We start from the raw sequence: 21,702 nt of genomic DNA on the forward strand, positions 1-21,702 counted from the left end.
CAAAAAAATAATAACTGGCCTTAGTGGCCAGAACAGCTGCGCTGAGAACCCTTCCCACAGGTTTGGGCTTTGAAAATTAATTCATCTGCAAATAGTGCCCTTCTCCAGATGCGGCTGCAAGGCTGGAGCGCTGGCTTCTTAAGGATTTAACTTTGAAAAGTCAAGGGCTTCCTGCACGAGGTGTTACAAATAAGTAGTGTCATTTTCTTTTTGCTCCGGGTTTGTTCATCCAATCATATCCCAGTATGCAAATAAACCTTAGCCTGTGCAGATAAAAAGGAACAAATAAAGCCAAGTGCTCTATCAGAACTAAATCGCTGAGCCTGTCACCTGTATTTCAGGAGCTGAACCAGAAATGTCGTCCTCAGGCATGCCAGACTTACCTGTCCCACTCACCAATTTGAAGTTTCAGTATACGAAGGTCAGTACAATTTATGTTTGCTGCTTTGCCTCGGGTTTCTAGAAACCACATTTGTTTAAAGCATAAAAGGTCAATTTAAGTAACTTGTGTAAAGAGGCCCTTGGCAAATACAAAAATGAAAGGCTTGCAAAATGCAGTTCTGAGTTCAGTGTCTTGATCAAATATTGAATTCCAAATCACATCGGGCCACTTTTCATATATGTATTTCTTAAAAGTATTTTTAAGGCAAGGCATTCTCTTCTGCATGAAAGGTTCTTGTGTTGGGATACAGTGGACTTTACTAAGCAGTTCTGTGAACTTCAGCCTAGCCCAGCATGTCTAAGAGAACATATAGTTGCTAGAGAAACTGAAAGGAGACAAACAGTGGGAAATGATTTGTAAAAACAAAACAAAAAGAAGAAACGGCCTGCTGAAGTAACCTGATCTGTCTATATGGTTAGTGACTGTCAAAATCGAAGGACCTTCAATCTGAGTACTGAATAAATTTAATAAAAGCTCCTCTTTCAAAAACTTCAAATGGACTTGGATTATTCAGCATATTTGGGGAAAGAAGGCATTCTTATTTATTTCTTCAGCAAAGTTTGTTGCCATCGGAGCAGATGTGTACTTGTTAGCTGATAGATACAGAGAGAAACAAGGGCAGGAGTCTGATCCAAACTTAAAAATCCACAGCTAGGGAGAATAAGGAAATGGATCTTGTTTGAGTCAGTCAAGAAACTTAGCCTGTTTCACAGTTAGATGCCAGCTCTCCTGTCAGAGCCTAGAACTTCCAAACAAATAAAAGAAATAGAAAAACAATGCCAGTCTAAGCAAAATTATTTAGCTTTATGTTGTGATGGAGAAAGTAAGGGAAGGAAGGAAGTATTTCAACTCAAGCAGAGCCATTTTTGCTTTCTGAATCAGTCAATGAAAAAAAAAAACACACCCAAGAGCATTATAATTTAATGATAAAGTAAAAGCCTCACTATTATTTACCTGTTTTATTTCCTTACTTGTAACCATGGATGATTTTGTGGATCCTAAGGTCATTTTCATTTGTACATGTACAAAAAATGAGGAAGTGGCTCAGCTGACTGGCTCTTTTCCTTAGGAACATGTCTGCAGGGATCAGATTGTGCCTTTACCACGATTGACCAGCAGCTATAAACTGTATTAATGCATTATTTTCACAAGGTTTTATTAAAGGGAGAAACTTTTTTTTTCCATTTAATTTTATTCCAAATGGGAGCATTAAAATGTGGTGAGTCTATATACCCTCCGACAATTTACACTTGGCAAAAGTATGCCCAAAAGATGACAAGACTTGAGACTTGAGCCTTCCCACATTTCTTACTCCAACTTGGTTCATTCACAAGAAATTTCAATCCAAGGCACACTGAAAAAAAAATGGGTTTCATAAAGATCAGAATCACTGGCAGTTTTAATGTTACAAAGAGTCTATTTTTATTATGCTGATTAGGAGAGATATTTGGTAGTCTGAGTGTCTCATTTTTAAAAATTGAGGTTTGCAGAAGTTTGTAGCCTCCTTGTACATCTCAAGGAAGCTTTAATCTAAAATACTCTTCCTACTAAATGAAGCTTCGGTAAGTAGTTATTAATTAAGCACGTAAGAAACAGTGTTAGATGAACGAGATGGTCATTAAAATCTAACATACAAACACAGATCTAGTAATTCTTTAACACAGAGCAGTTTTTAAGATGGAAATCTGTTCTCTTCAAAGTCATTGCACAAGAACACCCCTTTAGGGAACATGACTGACCTAAGTGTTCAAAAGAAGGCAAGATTCAACGAGCAGGATTTGCTCTTGCATCTAAAAACTTTTCTGGGTAAAAATACCCAATGCAAGTCAGTGAATTTTGATTGCTCACACATCTTCTCAATAAATCTGTTCTGCTCAGATAGCATTTTATTGTCTGATTTATTGGTTACAGCATTTTCACACTTGGGAGGACACCAGTTATGTATGTAATTAAATCTAAATGGGTGAGCTTTTTCAAATGCCTTTGCATTTTCTTTTTACTGTGCCCCACTGAAGAATTGTATTGGATTTGCACTTGCAAGAGGAGTTGAAAAAATGAAGGTTATTAACTAAGTTTCCTGGTTACAAACCAAGTGAACAAGGATTTTATAGTGTCTGAGAAAGTACCTTCTGTGGCCAGCCCCGAACCTCTGAATTATTTTTCTCTTCCTATGTTAATGCCCTTCTTTATTATCACTAGAAGTATATTGGTCTCTGGGGCAAGGTGGAGGGAATAGACAAGCAGGGTTGGATAACAAAAAATTATTACAAATATGGTAGAGATAGAACGACATACTCTCAAGTTTGAAGCTGCTTTTCCCTAAACAAAAGAAGTCATTGTTGCATATCTTTTTTATGACTTATTCTCTAGTACAGTCTGATTAGCTTTTTGGTGGGGTGGATAAAACAGAGATCAGAGTTAAGAATAACTTTCTAAAATGATACAAAGGTTTTTTAGAATTTAAAACCTCAATAGCATCATTATAAATCCACATAAACTCGTATCCCATCTCTATCCTCATTTATCCCCTTTCCAACTCCAAATGAATTATACGTCTGCCAACTCACCCGTTTTATTGAGCCTTTAAATGAAGACCTTCTTTGAAAGTTATGTGATCACTGGGCAAACTATATTACCTCTCTCTGCCTCGGTTTCTTTGTGTGTAAAATGGGAATAATAAAGGTACCACTTTCCTAAGGTGGATGAAAGCATTAAATGAGTTTAATGCACATAAACCACTTGAAATAGTACCTGGCACATGGAAAGTGACTGATTAATATTAGCTACCCTCGTCCTATTTATTTTTCTGACTTTTTTTCAGTTCTCTAGAATTTCTTTCAACTCAGCCTTTCCTAGAGCTGTTTCTCATTTTCTTCTAGTCTTTTTGTCACCCTTTCTTGCACAGTCATGCCCCACCTCCCTTAATTCTCACAGCCACTTCCCAAGGCAGTCATTATTTTTGTTTGTTTTTTATTTGGAAGCAGTTGAACAAATAGCTGTATGGCTGCATGGATCACATTGGAGCAAAGTTCCAAGGATTTATCCAGGATTTCAGGAATCAAAACTAAACGTTGAACACTAATAGCCTGAGCCCTCACACCAAGTGACTTCCCTAAGATCAGCGTCACTGCTTCAAGGCATGGAGCTGTTGGAATCCTGTCCTGTTCACTTGTTCATCCCGAACTACTGAAGGGGACGTGACCATGAGTCTCTCCAGTTGCTGCTCAGCTGTTCCCAGGAGGAAGAAATAAATGTTTTATTTCCCAAAATATGCTAAGTAATTCGTCTCAGTCCACCAAGGGGAAGAAATAAATGTTTTCTTTCCCAAAATGTGCTAAATAATGTAAGTCCATTTGAAGTGTTTGAAACTGGAGCTTTCATCCAAAAGATATGTTTTTAATAGAGAAAAGTTATGAATCATTGAATATTATGAAGCTAGACTCCATTATCTCCTTATAAATTCTTACAACAAAGAAATTCAGGCACATACATGTTTAAATACCCCTTCCTCTTCACTCATTTCTTCCATTTTCCCTTTTCTTTATTTAACATCATTGAATGACTGCTTTGTGTGAAGTCTCTGGTACAAGAAGGCCAATTCTTGCTTCATGGAGCTTATATTCTTGGAGGGTGTGTGGTGTGGTATGCGGAAGAAAATAAGTGAATAATTTAATCACAAATTATAAATGTTAGTAAGAAGAAAATAAGAAGCTGAGAGAATGTGAGAGGAAGAGCTTCTTTTCGATGAGGTTTTAGAGAAGGTCTGTTAAAGGAAAGACAGTTAAGGTGAACCTGAGACATGCAGAGGATAAGGTGGCTCTGGAGGCGGGGGGCGGGGGGGCAAACAAAGATCTAGAGCTAACAGCACAGTCAAAGATCCTGTGAAGAGCTTGGTCTGTTCAAAGAACTATCAAAAGGCGAATGTGGTGGAGTAAAGTGAGGAAAAGGGGAATGGATGAGAGGGGACAGAGGCTGGGGCCAGATCGCCTGGTGGATTTTATTTAAGGGAAACCACTGGGGAGTGCTTAAAACAGGACAGGGCTTATGTTCAAGACAAAGCTGATTGTGCAGTGGCCCTGTCCTCATTTGGGAGCTCCTTTTAACTCGCATCTGACTGAAGCAATATTTTTTGTTTGCTTTTTATTTGGGAGCAGTTGAACAAATAGCTGTATGGCTGCAAGGTGTAGTGGCTTAACAAGATAAACTCAGCTTCGATTTCCAGGTCTTCCACTTATTTACGATATGACGCTGGCCAGGCTTCTAATCTCTCTGAGTTTCGGTTGGCCTGTCTGTAAATTGGGAATAATGATGACTGCCTTGGAAAGTGGCTGTGAGAATTAAGGAAGGTAATTTGTAGAAAGTGCCCAGCACTTATTAGCTACTTAGTCTAGGCTCTTTTTAACCCTCTTCTTTCCAAGATGAGTCCTAGAATTCTAAAGTCATTCCATTCCCAATATAAGTGGAATGAATACTTGAATTTCTAGGCACAGTTCAAAACGGCTTTTATCTATTGATGTCATTTGAGGTTCATAATTGAGCACTGGAACGGAGCTAGAGAAGATGTTACTAGTCTCCCATTTTAAAGCTTAAATACCAGAGCTCAGAGAGCTTAAGTGATTTGCTAAAGGTCATATAGCTCTTAAGTGGCAAAGACAGAATAAGCTGAATTCTGAATCTTCTCATTTAAGATTCAATACGTTCCCACATGATTTTGTTTTATTTCCCCTGAACACTACAAACAGTATTGTATCTCACTGGATTGTCTCTAACAAGTGCCTTCTTTACTCTGATTGTGAGAACTGAAATTTGGATGATAAGGGAGAGGGATGACTTGAGTGGTACACCCCCAAACGGGTGGACCAATAGAGAGAAGTTACTCTAGAGTAGTACTTCTTGTATGTGAATGTGCCAGTGAATCACTTAGGGATCTTGTTGAAATGCAGATTGATTTTGTAGGCCTGAGCTGAGATACATATGAGATTCTGCATTTCTAACAGACTTCTAGGCATTACTGTTGCTACTCAAGCTAGGTCTGTTGACCAGCAACAACAGTCTAAAGGTTTTGGGTGAACTTTATAACTTTATCTACAGTGACCACCATCTAGTCCCTTACAGACCTGACTCCCTGTTTCTGACAGTCACTCACACTCAGGTTAGAATTACTTTCCTTCCCTTTCAAAAAGTGTCTGAGTCCAACAAGAATCAGATTCTGGCCCTAACCGGTTTGGCTCAGTGGATAGAGCGTCAGCCTGAGGACTGAAAAGTCCCAGTTTCAATTCTGGTCAAGGGCATGTACCGTGGTTGCGAGCACATCCCCAGTAAGGGGTGTGCAGGAGGCAGCTGATCGATGTTTCTCTCTCATCGTTGTTTCTGACTCTCTGCCCCTCTCCCTTTCTCTCTGTAAAAAAATCAATAAAATAAAAAAAAGAATCAAATTATGGCCACAGCCCAATGGTGGAACTTACCATTAATTTTGCTCCTGGGAGATAAACATTCATGAGTGCAATATGTTAGCTCGTCTCTGAGGATGGCAAATTGTTTTTTTTTGTTTTTTTCTTTATTGATTATATTTTGTTGTCTGGCACCTACCTGGCGTCAAGAAATCTAAATTAACAAAAATACTAAAGTAAGTCATACATACCTTAAGAGAGGGTATTATCCCCATTTCATAAGGACTCTCAGTAGTACAGGTGTTCACAAGGTTCTTTTAAATTGGACTTTGCCTAATGAATTTGTTGTTACCTACTTCCTGGAATGAGAGGGCTGAGTGAGAAAAACCCTTAAAGAGAATAAGTAGCAATGCATTTGAAGAGCAACACAAAGTTAAGGAAATACCCTGAAGTGGCATGGGTAATCTACGGGCTGATATAACACACACAGGCATGAAGAAATCTCGTGAGAATACAGGTATTGATAAAATGATGACACAGTTGTTTCTAAATAGCAATTGTCTGGCTTGGGTGATGGTGGTGTTGGTTTGGGTTTTCATGATGCTATTATAATTGCAGCCAGATACATTACACATGTACCAGATGTCAGTGGCAACAGACAGAGCTAAGTTCAAAAGAACATGAGTAATAATTGCTTTATAATTAAATATTTTATTAAAATCCACTACTAATAAGCAAATTAGAAAAGGGCATGTGTGTGGGCATGTGCATATTTAAAGCTCCCACAAATAGAGGCATTGATTACATAGACTGAATTTTGCTCTTTTAATTTTTTACATTATATATCTACCTGGTACCTTTATTGTAATGTTGGACTTGCTAAAGGAAATTTGTTTGCTGGGAATCTGCACAGTTATCACAGATCTTGAAACTTTGCCTGAACAAAGTACTTCCCACCCTAGGTCCCATTATCTTACTATTTGCAATACTCTCCCAATACTTTCTTAAAAGTCGAAGAAATATAAATAACAAACAACTGAATTAGGCTCTACATTTTGCAGTTTCCTTAGCAGGAAGAAGGCTTATATGTAAGTATTGTATTATTGGCGCTTGATATTGCTAACTGTACATATTAAATATGTACAGAACTTGCTGGTGCTTCTCTATTTTACCTCTTTAATACAGAGAACATACGATGTACAGAAATTATTGACAGGGATTTTTGTCATTTGTGGGACATGGTGAAGATGTGGTTCAAAACAGAAATGTTTTTCTATTCCCCTGCATTGAAAAGGCTGAAGAGGTTTTCAAACAAGAAAGTAAGAGTGTACACTTATGTCACTGAAGTCAGACAATAATATAAAACAGAAATCAAAGGAAATTTGTATTTCTACTTCTGTTTTGGTCACTTTCTTGTTTTGTTTTCATTCCTTTTACTGCAGTTAAGTATTTTCCTCCCATCTGTTATTTCCTCCCTAATTTCCTTTTAGATTTTTTTACTCTGAGTCTCAACATTTTGCTTTGCTGCCTCAGGGTTTGGATTGAAAGTAGTTGCCAGAGATCTAGCTTTGATTCTTTTAAATATTTAACATCCCCACCTGACTTTTGTTCAGTCTCCGATTATTCAACCTGCATCTCATTCTTTCTACCCCTCTTCCAAAGTTTTATGTTTTGTTATGTTGGGGGGTAAAGGGGAAGGGGTTTGGTGCCTAAACTGAGAAAAGGTTTACACATTTACAAAACCCATCGCTTTCTGTACATTTACAACAACTCCACAGGCTAAGACTGGGGCTCTCAGGTTTGGATATTTTCACAGGTGACATAAAAAGGGGAATCACATCACCTCTCTCACCCTTGTTATTTCTTAAAAGAAATACTTTGGGTATTTAATATGTGATCTGTGAAATTTCTCTGCCACCAAGAAAGCACTGACTTCCCTTATAATATCTAGAGCCACTGGCTTGGTTGCAGCCCCTGGAGATGATGTGACTTGCGGGGCTAGGTGGGAAAAGTGAAGGGGTTAAGCAAAAAATAAAAAAAATAAAAATCATAGACCCAGGTAAAAGCATGGTGATTATCAGAGGGAAAGGGAGTAGAGGGAGGTAGGAGAGGGTAAAAGGGAGATAAATGGTGACAGAAGGGGACTTGACTTGGGTGGTGAACATACAGTATAATATACAGACGATGTATTATAGAATTGAATGCCTAAAGCCTATATGATTTTATTAATCAATGTCACCCCAATAAATTCAATGAAAAGAAACAGAGATACTAGGAATATAGGACATCCTGAATATCTGTTGGAGGGAGTCAGGGGCTCTCTCACCCTAAAGCTAACATGTTCCAAAATCTTATCTCAATCTATAAGGTTAATGAGTTTTGTTTTTCCTATTAGCCAAATTTAGTTTGATCTAAGGCAGAAATACTTTGAGGAAAGGACTTATTAATTTAGAATTGTAGCTTTATATCAAACACATTAAGACAATAATTTTTTACTTGGAAAATATTTTTTAAAGTATGATTTGGACACTAAAATACATTCAGAAAACAGCCACTTTTGAAAATCTGTCATATGATACACCCCCTAAAATATGACATATAAAAAATGTAAGAGTAAAATCAATTTTTAAGTTGCCTCAACATTGTCATTGATTCTTTCCCCATATAAGAAGCACTTGAAGTACAAATGCATAGACACAATTTCCAATCAATATTGTGTACTTTCAGTGGAGGTTTACTATATATCTATATACATTATTCACATATATCCTGATTTCAAAATTCCTAATTAGAACATGGTTAATATAATGGTTAACTAGGACCCAAGAATTTTTTTTCTTTTTCTTTTTACAGCCTGATTCCATCTCCTCTGAACTTACTAAAGGCAAATAACAAATAGAAAACGAACAAAGGGAGGGAAATGAGAGTGCAGTTCAACAGGCCTAAATGGGTGTCATAATCATTATAATAAATATTTGTTAACCTACATTTTTCCATATACAGTACTTTTCCTTTATCCATGGTTTTGCTTTTTGCAATTTCAGTTACCCTCTGTCAACCACATCCAAAAATATTCAATGGAAAATTCCAGAAATAAACAACTTACAAGTTTTAAATTTCATGCCATTCTGAGTCCTTCTCTGTCCCACCCCAATCCCAAACCATCCCTTTGTCCAGCGTCTCCACACTGCATACACTCCCCACCCATTAGTAAATGCTCACCCACCTGTTAGTCACTTAGGGGCCCCACTGGGTTATCAGTAACCCTTATTCTACTTAATAACACCACATTCACATGTTTTATTACAGTATGTTCGTATAATTATTCTATTAGCTGGTCTCTTACTATGGTTAACATAAATAAAACTTTATCATGGGTATGTATGTATGTATAGAAAAGAACATAGTGTATATATAGGGCTTGGTACTCTCCACAGTTTTAAGCTTCCTCTGGGGGTCTTGGAAATTATCCCCGACATGTAAGTGGGACTACTGTAACTATTTTATAAAACCACAGGAAGGAGGATTATTAAAAAAAACATTTGGTCTCACAGTTAGATGGAAGCAAATGTCAAATGTAAAGCCAATAAAATTACCCCCCCCCCCCCAAATCATTAAGGTAGACCCTACCAATTAGTTCTCCACAGCTCGGAGGAAGGAAAAGAATGATGCAATTCTTGATCTTTATAGCAACCGATCATGCCATTATTTGTGCTGAGTTCTGTTGTTATGCGGAAAGGCCTCTATTTGGGGGAGAATGTATACAACTCATAATTTTCAGACGACAGTCCTATGTCACGGTACTCTAAAGCCTCATGTCCCCAAGCCTGGGATGTTAAAATGATTTCAACTAATAGCAGGACTCTGGTTGCTCTACTTTAAATCCACCTGGGGACATTAAAGTCAGGTTTCCTAAAAACACTTATTTGATCCTGTCACTTTTTTATTATAGCCAGAATGGAGTCCAAATTCTCCCTTTGGAGAGCAAGATCCACCACAAACTGGCCTCATTTTCATTGTCAGAGCTTATCTCCACTGGATAACTTGTTTCCACTGGAGCTCTCTGTCCCAGGCTAATCTCCTCACTGTTACAAATATCTCAGCACATCCCCTCGCTCTGCTCATTGTTTTTCTTTTCCCACCAATCCAATCCTACCCCTCAAGGATGCATTCTTCTAGCCCACGTCCCTCTCTGCCCAGAGTTCCGCTCTGCAATTTATTAACTAAAAAGCACTGCTTTGGTGATTTTATTGCACAACCTTCAATTCTTTACCAGCTGATCTTGATAGAAATGCACTCTCTTCATAAATCCTGAGCCCCCTGAGAGCAGGGGCAATGTCTCACTAATCTCTCATTTTCCCTCGTACCTTCCAAATAATGAGACAGGTGTTTACTCAGTACTTGACAAACACTTTTCTGGAGGAAAAAAAAAAGTGACCATTTGGATTATGTGAATATAAACACAAATTCAAACAAAAGTTGAGCTCACGGTGTCCTCCTATATAAAAGGTTAAAACTGAATAATGCAGAGCAGTTGCTGGTAATTTGGGGTCATCTTTGGTCTCATTAGTTGCCTGAGGCTGCGAGATAAACTTGTGTTCTTATTCTAGGTTAATTCTCATTTATAAAACATTCACTGACTTTCATTTGAACTGGGTTTTTCAGACATAGCTTAGACACAACTGTAAAATAAGCTATACTACATCAAGAGATGTATTGTTGAGAACTTGAAACTTCAAATTATCACAGACCTAGGGGGACTCAAGTAAGAGCTGCAAAGTTTCATCTGAAAACCAAAATCTGGAAATATCTTTTTTTAAAAGAGAGAGTGCATTTTTTTATATTTTTATTGATTTCAGAGAGGAAGGGAGGGGAAGAGAGAGATAGAAACATCAATTATGAGAGAGAATCATTGATCGGCTGTCTCCTGCATGCCCCCTACTGGGGATAGAGCCACAACCCAGGCATGTGCCTTGACCAGGAATCCAACCATGATTCTCAACCACTGTACCACACTGGCCAGGCTGGAGATAGATAGATAGATAGATAGATAGATAGATAGATAGACAGATATTTTTTAATTGATTTCAGAGAGGGAGGGGTAGGGGGAGGGAGAGAGAAAAACATCAGTGATGAGAGAGAATCATTGATTGGCTGCCTCCTGCACGCCCCCTACTGGGGATTGAGGCCACAAGCCTGGCATGTGTCTTAACCAGAATCAAACTCAAGACCCTTCAGTCCACAGGATGGCGCTCTATCTACGGAGCCAAACTGGCTAGGGCTGGAGATATCTTGAAAGGTACAGAGAATTTATTCAGGTAACAATTTGCAAACTGGGAAACATAGCCCTTCGTATGAACCAAGAAAATGTTCCAAAATGGAGGGGATAGGACAGGGTTTATAAAGGCAAAAGTTGCAAGGAGCTGATGATCAAAGAGATGGGTTGCTGGGGGGAAAGATCATAAACTTCCATCATGTGCTTTTTGATTGGTGGGGGCAACTGGACTTTCAGTGACTCAGTGATCTAGCAAGTGAAGTTGTGAGGCGAGAACAAAGGGTAATATATGATTAAGCATTTATCAAGTCGTAGTTTTGGCCCAGGCCTATAGAAAAGAGCTCTCTTTGATCACACAATTACAGTACAGGGAGTATTATTTAACAACGAAGCAAGGACTACAATTTATCAAACAGTACAATCAGTAGAGGCATGGGGTGTTGGAGGGAGCCCTGGGGTTGGCGGTTGGGATCTGACTCAGGCAGTTTCAGAGCCCAAAAAGGCCAAGTTACACTCTGCAAGTAGCTTAAGAGCTCAAGCTGCAAAAAAAAATCTAAATTTGGTCACAAGAGATGATATTAAAATTTTTATAAGTATTCACACCGCAGGACCAACAAAATATAATTAATTCTATATCTCGTTTTTATTTGTTTTTTCATGAAATTATACAGTGGAAGGATGGAATTCTGGGTATGTCTCTGACAGGGTGAGACTTGTGCTCTTAGTTTAAGAGCTATAAAGTCTAAAGAGGTCATATGATCTTTAGGGTAGAAGGAAGGGAAAATTAAAAATTTAGGCATGAATTTGATGCAAATTTTGCAGACTGGCTAAAAAACCTAGGCAAGTACCATGATGTCTTTAGTTTTTTTGTTTGGAATTAGGTGAGCTGATATGTAGATTCTAACTTTAACACAAAGCAGAACGTAATAAGTAATTCAATAGGATACTAACACACTATGTTAGAGGGGAAAAAAGAGGTTAAGTCCAAGTGGAACTAGTAAAATCTTCATGAGTTGATGACATTTTAAGGACAAGTTGAGGTATGAGTACAAGAGAGGAGTAAAACTCCAGCTGAGAAACAGCATGCATAAAAGGTGTGTGGAGCCTAAGGGCATGGTACTTGAGACAGCAAAGTGAGGCTGAAACAAAGGTAAACTGAGGAAATCATAGGACAAAGGGTTGGAAAAGTGAGGTCATCAGCCACCTTATTATCATGCTAAGGAATTTGTGAACAAGAACCACCTAAATGTTCTGAGGAGGGGGCAAAATCTGAACTAGGCCGATTTCAGAAGATTATGATAACTGGGTGAAAATTAAATTTCAGTGAGGCAGAAGTGGGGGGTGGGGGCTAGGGAGAACAAGGTAAGTAAGTTTCTTTATGATAGTATAGAACAAAGTCATCCAAAAGGATGATTACGAATTGTGTTTCTCATTAACAGGAGAGGTAAAGTATACGGGGGAGGGGGAAGGGGGAGAGAAAGAAAGAATATGAATGTACTTGAGCACATTTTAGAGCTTACATTTGAGTTAAGAGCAGCATAAAGCTAGAGATGACTGTGAGCTGAATTTGGGACACTTTGATTAAGGTCTTCCCCAGCCATCCCTTGGGGAAAAAATACAAAGGTACGGGCTAGAGATGCATAAAAGAAAGTACTCTTTAAGAGTAATTACAGGATTCTATAAAACGTGTGTCTGATAGCTAGAAAGCTGATTCATTCTAAAAGACGTTGGGCAAGTCAGTATTTTAATCTCAATTTATTTTGCTTCAAGTTGAAATAAGATGCCAGTGTCTTTTATTCTTCATGAAGGACAATAGGAATTTCATGGTCCTCACGTGTATTCCATATCCCTAGCAGAGAAACAAGAATTTTCTCGATACATCTATCTTTCCTGTACCTCCAGATAGGTGTCTTTGCACATCTAGTCTGTTCATCTGAACTGCTTTTTATCCCCATCCCCTTTATGTATTCGTGCTTACATCATTTTCTTGTCAATTCCAGGGCTAGCACTACAGTCTTCTGAATGCCTCCAAATACATAGATTGATGCTGTTTTGTCATATGAATAATTATATTGATGTCAACAGGCAAATAAGGCTTCTCCTCCCCCTTGTTTATTTATTTTACATGGGTGCACAAATATCATAGTGCACCCATGTACAGAATATTATAGGTCTCAGTAATGTGTAGTTATTGGCTTCTAGGTTCTTTAATTCAGTTTTAAATTATTTATTCAAGAATACGGAGGTTAAGCCCAGCTGGTGTGGCTCAGTGGTTGAACATCGACCTATGGACCAGGAGGTCATGGTTGGGTTCTGGTCAGGGCCCATGCCTGGTTGTGGGTTCGATCCTCTCAGTGGGGCCCATCCAGGAGGCAGCTGATCAGTGATTCTCTGTCATCATTGATATTTCTCTCTCTCCCTCTCCCTTCTCTGAAATGAGTAAAAAATGTAATTTTAAAAAATCAAATTTGCTGCATATTTAAATGCCTGTTTGTCTATTTTCTTTTCCTCTCTACAGATCTTCATAAACAATGAATGGCATAATTCAGTGAGTGGCAAGAAATTTCCTGTCTTTAATCCTGCAACGGAGGAGAAACTCTGCGAGGTAGAAGAAGGAGATCAGGTGAGTTTCCTAAAACTAGTTTCATTGTATCCAAATTTTTTGCATGTTTTCATGAGCCACAAGCACCATTTCAAGTTCAAGTAGACATGTCATGAAAATATGGTTTCTGGGGCTGTCTCTGGGAAGGTACTCTTTTTTGTCACGCTTACAAATGATGATGTAATAGCAGAATATAAAGGTTGAATAAATTACTCAAGGGGACATTGTTCATAAATGATGAAATCAGCATTCACAGGCTGTCCTTTGATCCCAGAACTTGTGACTGCCAAGGCTACTGCCTTACCTTGTAATTATTACAAATAATTACACAGGGGAAATTAAATAGCCTGGGGAGTGCAGAGAGTAAAAGCCTTCAGATTTTTTTTTTTAGCTGAACACGTACCTTAAAAAGTGTTTGTGTTCACAGTCTAATTTGAAATGATTTTCTGAGGTTTATTTTGTATATTGTAAAAAAACACATCAAAATAAAGAAAAAGAAGAAAAAAGAAAGAAATGATTTTCTGGTCTTGCATTGTCCAGATGTGGTCAAGATTTAAATCTCTGTCATGTGAGCTAGAAAACGCTAAAAAATGTTTTGTTGCTCCATGAAAAGACCACCGGGAGATGTAGTCAGCAAAACCCCAGGATAATAGCATTCATGACATGTTCCGTTCAACCACTGTAGCAGTCTCATGTTCCTGTGGAGTCTTCATTCTGTCATTTCCTTCTTCCCAATCAATGAGATCACTAATTTCATGGTATTCAATCTTGCAGGCCTATTCCAAGATAGCGACAGACCTGAGGGGCTCCTCTGGGTTTAGGGAGGGCCCTGGATTCAGGTTGCAGTATTAGCAGTACAAGTTAAGACCCATGCCTTTAGGGGCAAGAGTGCAGAGTTTAGTCAGAGGGGTCAACAGCTTAAGAAGTAGGAGCAGAATAGAATGGAGACACATGTCAACTGCTTTCAGAGTTCACTTTCTCTCTATATGCTGGAGTTATCCATGCATAAGTTCTTCAAGGGCTTTTTCCTGTCTCCGAGCTGGGGTAGGGAGGGAAAACAAACGCTTGTTCCTGGCCTCCATCCCAGGCCCCCCGCCCCCTCACCGCACCCCCCTTAACCTAAGAGTTTCAACTTCATCATGTTCAGTACCATCCCCCGAACATTACGTGCTGGTCGCTGCCTCTGTGCCACAGCGCAGTGCAGTCCTCAGGACCTAGTTTAAATCATCTTCCGTAGTAAGAAGTCCCACTTTTACATTTACCTTTTCTGTTCCTTGGGTAAAATGGGGAGATTGCTGTCCTGAGAATTGGTATTTCTGACCATTTCTCAGGTGATGCCAAGGTCGCTGGTTGGGGTCAGGGTGGGGGAGTACACTTTAAGAACCTGATCTAAGGTATTAAACACCTTGTATCTCCCCTCAAGTGTTCGCATTTAATAAGGCGCATGGACATTGACAGGTAAGAAAATTGACGGTTGGAAACTGCTGTGATAATCACTTGGCCCCTCTAAGAAATGTTATAAGACCAAACTCAGGCACAGGCATTACGATGACTCCTGGTGACATAGTCTGTGTCCTGTGAACCATTCCCAGAAATCAGAAAAAAAAAAATTATTCTTCCCATTCAACAAAGAAGCATAGTTTCTATCAGAGACTGCCAGAGATGTGCACAGAGCTCCCTTACCTCAAATGTCTGCCTCGTGGCTTGAGCGGCTCTGTCAACACTCGGGAGGTGATAAAAGTAAGAAAGCTCTAGGTGAGGGCACAGTGGAGCCCTTGACAGCTGCCTACTCTTTCTCTCTAGGGCAGCGGTTCTCAACCTGTGGGTCGCGACCCCTTTGGCGGTCGAACGACCCTTTCACAGGGGTCGCCTAAGACCATCCTGCATATCAGATATTTACATTGCGATTCATAACAGTAGCAACATTACAGTTATGAAGAAGCAACGAAAATAATTTTATGGTTAGGTCACAACATGAGGAACTGTATTTAAAGGGCCAGAAGGTTGAGAACCACTGGTCTGGAGGTACAAATGCCACTTGAGGGACACGGCAGAGCTGTTTGCAAGTTGCAAGTAACAAAAGAAAAAAAAATCTTGATGCTTTAGCTCTAGGGCCCGGACATTTTGCTTTGCTACTTACTGGCTTTCAGGTTTAGTTTCACCAGTAAAACAAGCTTGAGCCTGGAGTGCCCATCAGGCGATCTGAGGTCTTCTTGGCATTGTTGGTGGAATTTACTTTCTTCCTCAAGTGCAGTGAGGGTGAGCTGATGATCATACCTGAAGCTTCAGAAATATTTGTCATTTATTTGCTTTGGATTTATTGACGACTACTCCTACTCAGAGGAGAGCAGAGAATCTGTGCAAGTGTAGATCAAGGGCACTCATTCGCCTCCAGCAAAGCTTCACATCAGGCCATGGTGCCGATCATGTTGGCTGGATACTTGACACGCAAGTTAAATTGTTTATGATATAAAATGCTCATGGTTGGCCACTGTTTGCTTAACATCCAGCACGCTTGTCATCTCATTCTCTTTTAGAGTGAGCTACTAACATTTCTTTTTAAGTAATTATTCCTGTTTTCACAATTTTGGTGATAAAAAAAAATGTATAGTAACTCCTAACATTCATTGCTTAGCCAAAGGTAGAAATCTGCTAAATTACGTAGAGTAAACCTAACATACTGGAACTGACTCTTCAGATAATGAGCCAAGAGGGTTTAAGGATTTAATTGATGAGTAGAAGGGAATTAACAATGGGCTGTATACTGCCTTTCAATGGCATTATAAAGAAAGGAGGAGGGGCAAGAACAAACGGAGGTTACAAAGCAAAGCACAGATGTGGGTGGGAACTGTTTTCTTTTCCCTTCAGTGGCTCTTTTAGGCTACACTGACTAATACTGCAAACCGCTTTTAATACTAAAGCGTGACGTGACAAATAATTGCTGGGGATAAAAGTAAATGTCCATTAAAGTAAGTGCGATGACAGGTGTAAAAGTGAAACTGATCAGGTAGCTATTTTCTCCAAATCTGAATGAGTTCAGCATGGAAATGCACAGCCTGCGAGTGTCATCCTTCTGTAACTATGTTTACAAGGCACTTGCTATTTCATCATCATTTGAGTGATGTTCACACATTGAGCTTTGGCCCCTTCCCTCTAAAAAGGAACATTTTAAACCCTGTGCAGTGAAAATGGTAGCAAATTTGACTTTCATGTACCAAATTGTGTTCGGCTTAATTTAAAAATTATAACCTTGAAAAATGTTAGCCCTAGAATAAAAATCCAAGAAACGCTAGTCCTGGCATTTAAAAAATGAATACTTTTATACCTAATAGTTTCATTTAATGTAAAAGTTTTGTTATATAATTAAATCAATTAAAATACGATTTATTATTTACATGTCAATATAAGCAAATTATTTATATAAGGAGCATCTTTATAAAAATCAATGTAACACAGTAAGTTTATAAAATAAATATCAAATTATTAAATATTTATTAACTGCTGATTTTAGGCATGGAACAGTAAGGAATGTGTTATAGCTTATACTAGAGACAGAAATCTATATATTCACTGCAAAAAGAGATCATTATCAGCATAGTCTTGCACAGCTATAAAACTGGATTTAGGAGTCAGGGATAGGATCACATTTTGTAGAATGGATTTCATGCTGTGTTTCCTGTCTTGTAAAACAGGGTCTATGATGCTTAACTATAGCAGTATTAGCTTTAGTGCCTAGAGCTCAGTAGATTCTTAACCAGTTAACTGCCACGTGTCCCAAACGGAAACCATCCCCATTTCTTCCATATGTGCTGGGATATGTATGAATTTAGTTACCATAATTTTCTTTACAAACCCAGAGATGTCACTAACAAGTCTGATTTTAAAATTGGGCGGCCAGAGTTGATAGCCGGGGTTTGCGGCTATAGACTCACATGGTGTGTGGGGAAGGTCCACTTGCCTCTGTAGACGCTTATGGCGTACAACGGGTTAACTATCAAGCGGGATTAGTCTGGCCAGGGTTTAGGTAGGTTGTGATATTTCAACTGGGTCTTAAAGAATATATGAGACTTTGAAGGTAAAAGGGCTATGCTGATAGAATGTTCTAGGCAAAAATTGCAAAAGCAAAGGTGAAGAGTTGGGCCAGATAGAGTAGAAAAAAATGTAAATGGAGGTTTGAGTAGGTGAGGTGGGGCCCAAAATATTAGGCCTTGAACATCAGAAAGAGGAGTTCGGCCTTAGGATTATAGGCAAAAGAAGGGCCGTTGCAAATGTATGAAAAGGAAGGTGATAAGATAAAAATATTTGCAGAAGATTAGCCTGGTAGAAACAGGCAAGGCCCTATGGGGAAAGAAGAGAATGAATGGATTTGCGAAGGCTAGCAACAATATGAGATAATAATGGCCTAAAATAATACAGAGCAGTGAAAACTGAAAGGAAGGATTAAAATATATTACAACTGCTGAGAGTTCTTTTAAGGTTGTTTTGACTGCTACAACTGCAATAGCAATTGCTCCCATTTAATGAACTGTTAACATAATGTGCGTTACATAGAAAATGTGATTCAAGTGTTACCTCATTTAATCTTCAAAACAACTCTGTGAGGTAACATCCCCATTTCAAAGATAAGAAAACTAAAGCTTAGCAAAGTCACATCACAATACATTTCACTTCCTCATATTTTTTTACATTTTGCAATATATTGCAGTGTTTGTTCTGTGGTATATTTCTCCCAGTCTGTTGAGATTTTCCAAACAGCAATCTCTTTACATCAGCATTTTATCATTAGCAGCCTGATGATAAGAATGCTACAGAATAGAGAATTTAGCAGATCTTTATATGGTTGGATGGATGGAGGGATGGATGGACGATGGATGGATGACTCAAGGCTTACATAGCTAATATGTGAGGAACCAGTGTTCACATGTAGGGGTTATTTTGTGTCAAAGCTATATGTTAACTACCATTACTTTATTTCTGTTCCTACAAGATAAAATAGAAGATGTGAGATAAGTAGAGCAAGATTCAAAGGACATGACCGAAAGAACATCCTTATTTATAGCAGCATTTCCCAGGGATGTATTTTCCTTATGGCTGAGTTACTTGTCTTAAAGCAAGATTTTTCCATGTCCCTCTGAGGGGCCAGAATGTCTACAATAAACCATATTTGGCTAAGGCTGATGGCAGGACACTGAGCAGAAGGGTCTAAATGAAAGCTGTGTCACAGAGACCTGTTTAAACATGTCACAGCATATATTTTATAAGCTGTGGGACCCACATATCATGCTGGCAATTTCAGGGTCTTGTGGTTTCCTTTTTCATTTTTCAACAGTGCCCTCCAAATATAACTTGGAAAAGGTTAGAGTCTACGGCATAAAACAATGTCCAGATATAAGCAATCATTGTGATGAACCGAATACCTAAAATAGGACGGTATATATGTTTCTCAGGAAGGGAAAGTAGTAATGCATATATTTTATTATAAATACTCATCATTCTCTCAGGTTGGACCCTGAGATATACAACTGTATGATGTAGAATAGTGAAAGAATGTTTGCTTGTACTCGGTAAATATCATCTTAATCAGACCAGATTACACTTCTAAAATTTCCCTCTCACCCCAAATCATCTTAGTGTGGTGATACTGAAAAAATCATTTGTTTTTATTTTAATTTGCAAGCTTATAAGTTTAGGCTTCTTAATTGAATATAGCCTAAGGCAGGAGATATTAATTTGAAGCCCATGCCTCTCAAGGGGGTAATGTCATCTTTGAATGAGGTTTAATTTAATTTTGGTAAACTTTAAAAAATGTGGAAATAGGGCTCTGGCCAGGTTTCTCAGTTGGTTAGAGCGTCATCCCTATACACGAAGGCTGTGGGTTCGATTCCCAGCCAGCACACATACAACAATCAACCAATGAATGCAAAAATAAGTGAAACAGCAAATCGATTATTTCTCTCTACATATAAAATTAATAATTTTTAATGTAGAATAATTTTTCCCCTCAGATTCTCAAAAAAGTATGTCTCTTAGAAACAACAAATCGCTTATTTCTCTGTCTCCAAAATTAATAAATAAATTTTAATGTAGAATAATCTTTCCCCTCAGATTCTCAAAAAAGTATGTCTCTTGCAGAAAGATGCAACCTGTGGGCTGGAAACATAGCTATGATTGTGGAGCTTATGTAGCTAGCTCCATGTAGTGGCCAGCCCTATATACAAAAAAAAAAAAAAAAAAAAAAAAAAACCAGGTAGTGGCCAGCCCTATGTACAAAAAAAAAAAGAGAAAAAACAATCTATGTTTTTAAGGTGTTTACAACTGGTTTGATGGAGAAAAGAAAAAAAAAAGAAACACATGAAGTGGTAATGGCAGAGGTGGAGACTTTGTAGTTTGTATATTCTGGTAGAAGGTCAGAAGAGGTATGAACCGGAACCTGTAGGGAATGGAGTGGCCCTGGAAAAGTGTGTAACGAGGTGGGCTAGGAAGGAACAGGAATATTAAACCCAGGTCAGAAACAAAGAATGAGAGTGCAGGCAATGTGGGTGAAGGCGAGGAGGCTAGATTGGATGTGGCATTACTTATTTGCTTGAAATAATGCAATTGTTTTGCTTTGTTTTGTTTGTAATGCAATTGTTTTGTTTTGTTTTGTTTTCAAAAAGAAAGGAAGAAAGAAAGAGGGGGCGGTGGAGAGAGAGGAAGAGAAAGAGAAAGAAAGAAAAGAAATTAACTATTTACATACTTAGGGATTCCAAAGGATCTTTTTGTACCCAGTTGAGAAATGAGGATGGGAAATGAGCAGTTGTCACATACGACCCTCTCTATGCCATCTTCACTACCTGTATACCTGTATGCCTTTTCTGTGCTGCACAAAAGGAAAGAGCAATATGTTTATAAAGTTTCCTCTTCAACTGCAAAATAAAGTTCATATTCACCCTTCAATACAGGGTTGGGGAATGTCTGGCCCGGGGGCTTATAAGGCCCTCAAAATCATTTGGTCTGGCCCTGCCAAGGCATTAGGGGTAAGTTAATTAAATGTTGGACCAAATATAGCAGGATAATTTTTAAGTTGATAATTTTGTATGGCCTGCAAATGATGTTATAAATATGCAAATGGCCCTTGGCAGATAAAAGGTTCCCCACCCCTGGTTTAATAGGTTCTTCATGAGAGAACGCACAGACCGTAGAGTCCCAGAGATTAAAGGGGATAATCACCGTTTTAGATCTTGAACTTTTCCTGGAGCTCTGGGTAACCAAGCCACCAAAGCACTGTGAGACCTTGTGAAGAACAAAGGCTCTACAGTCAGGCAGTCTCCATGTAAAACTCAGTTTGGCCACTTTTAGCTATTTACCTTGGGCAACTCTCTCTCTTTGCTTCAGTTTCTTCATCTGTAAAATGGGGAACATATTTGTTTCATAAAATGATTGAGAATGAAATGAGTTAATATGTGTGAGGTAATTAGAACCTTCCTTGACATAGGGCAAGTACTCAAATGATAGCAACTCTTAAAATATTATAATATTTATGCCCTACAAAATCAAGCATGAACTATGTGTGGGGAACTCATCATTCTAAAGATCAGGCAGCAAGTATAATTCCAATGTACAGAAGTTGATACAATGTGATAGACTTTGAGCTGATGAAGACACTCTGGGGCTGCTTGTGAGGCACCTTAGTCTGTTTTATAGGGTTACTAGAGGCCCAGTGCACGGATTCGTGCATCAATGGGGTCCTCGGCCTGGCGCCTTCTTGCAGTCCGGGACCCTTCAGGGGATGTCGGACTGCCGGTTTCAGCCTGATCCCAGCAGGCCAGGCCAAGGGGCCACACTAGTGCATGAATCTGTGCACTGAGCTTCTAGTATGCATATAAGATCTTTGGTTAATCTCTTCCCACCCTCCCCCCGCCCCACTTCCCCTGTGGGAGCACACTGACCACCAGGGGGCAGCTCCTGCATTGAGCATCTGCCCCCTGGCGGGCCGTGTGTGTCATAGTGACCA

The 21,702-nt window shown here is 38.9% G+C and overlaps 1 protein-coding gene across 1 annotated transcript in view; it reads left to right on the forward strand.

Annotated features, from left to right (window-relative positions):
• Positions 1 to 287: 287 nt before the first annotated feature.
• The window catches only part of ALDH1A1 (aldehyde dehydrogenase 1 family member A1), a 33,844-nt gene continuing 12,429 nt past the window's right edge, over positions 288 to 21,702 (forward strand). Inside the window, exons 1-2 of the mRNA XM_015564995.1 lie at positions 288 to 421; positions 13,626 to 13,730. Coding sequence (XP_015420481.1) covers positions 356 to 421; positions 13,626 to 13,730 — 171 coding nt within the window. The 5' untranslated portion in view covers positions 288 to 355. The remainder of the gene's footprint in view (positions 422 to 13,625; positions 13,731 to 21,702) is intronic.

This window comes from Myotis davidii, unplaced genomic scaffold (assembly GCF_000327345.1).
Source record: "Myotis davidii unplaced genomic scaffold, ASM32734v1 scaffold616, whole genome shotgun sequence".
In the NCBI taxonomy this organism is placed as follows: domain Eukaryota; kingdom Metazoa; phylum Chordata; class Mammalia; order Chiroptera; family Vespertilionidae; genus Myotis; species Myotis davidii.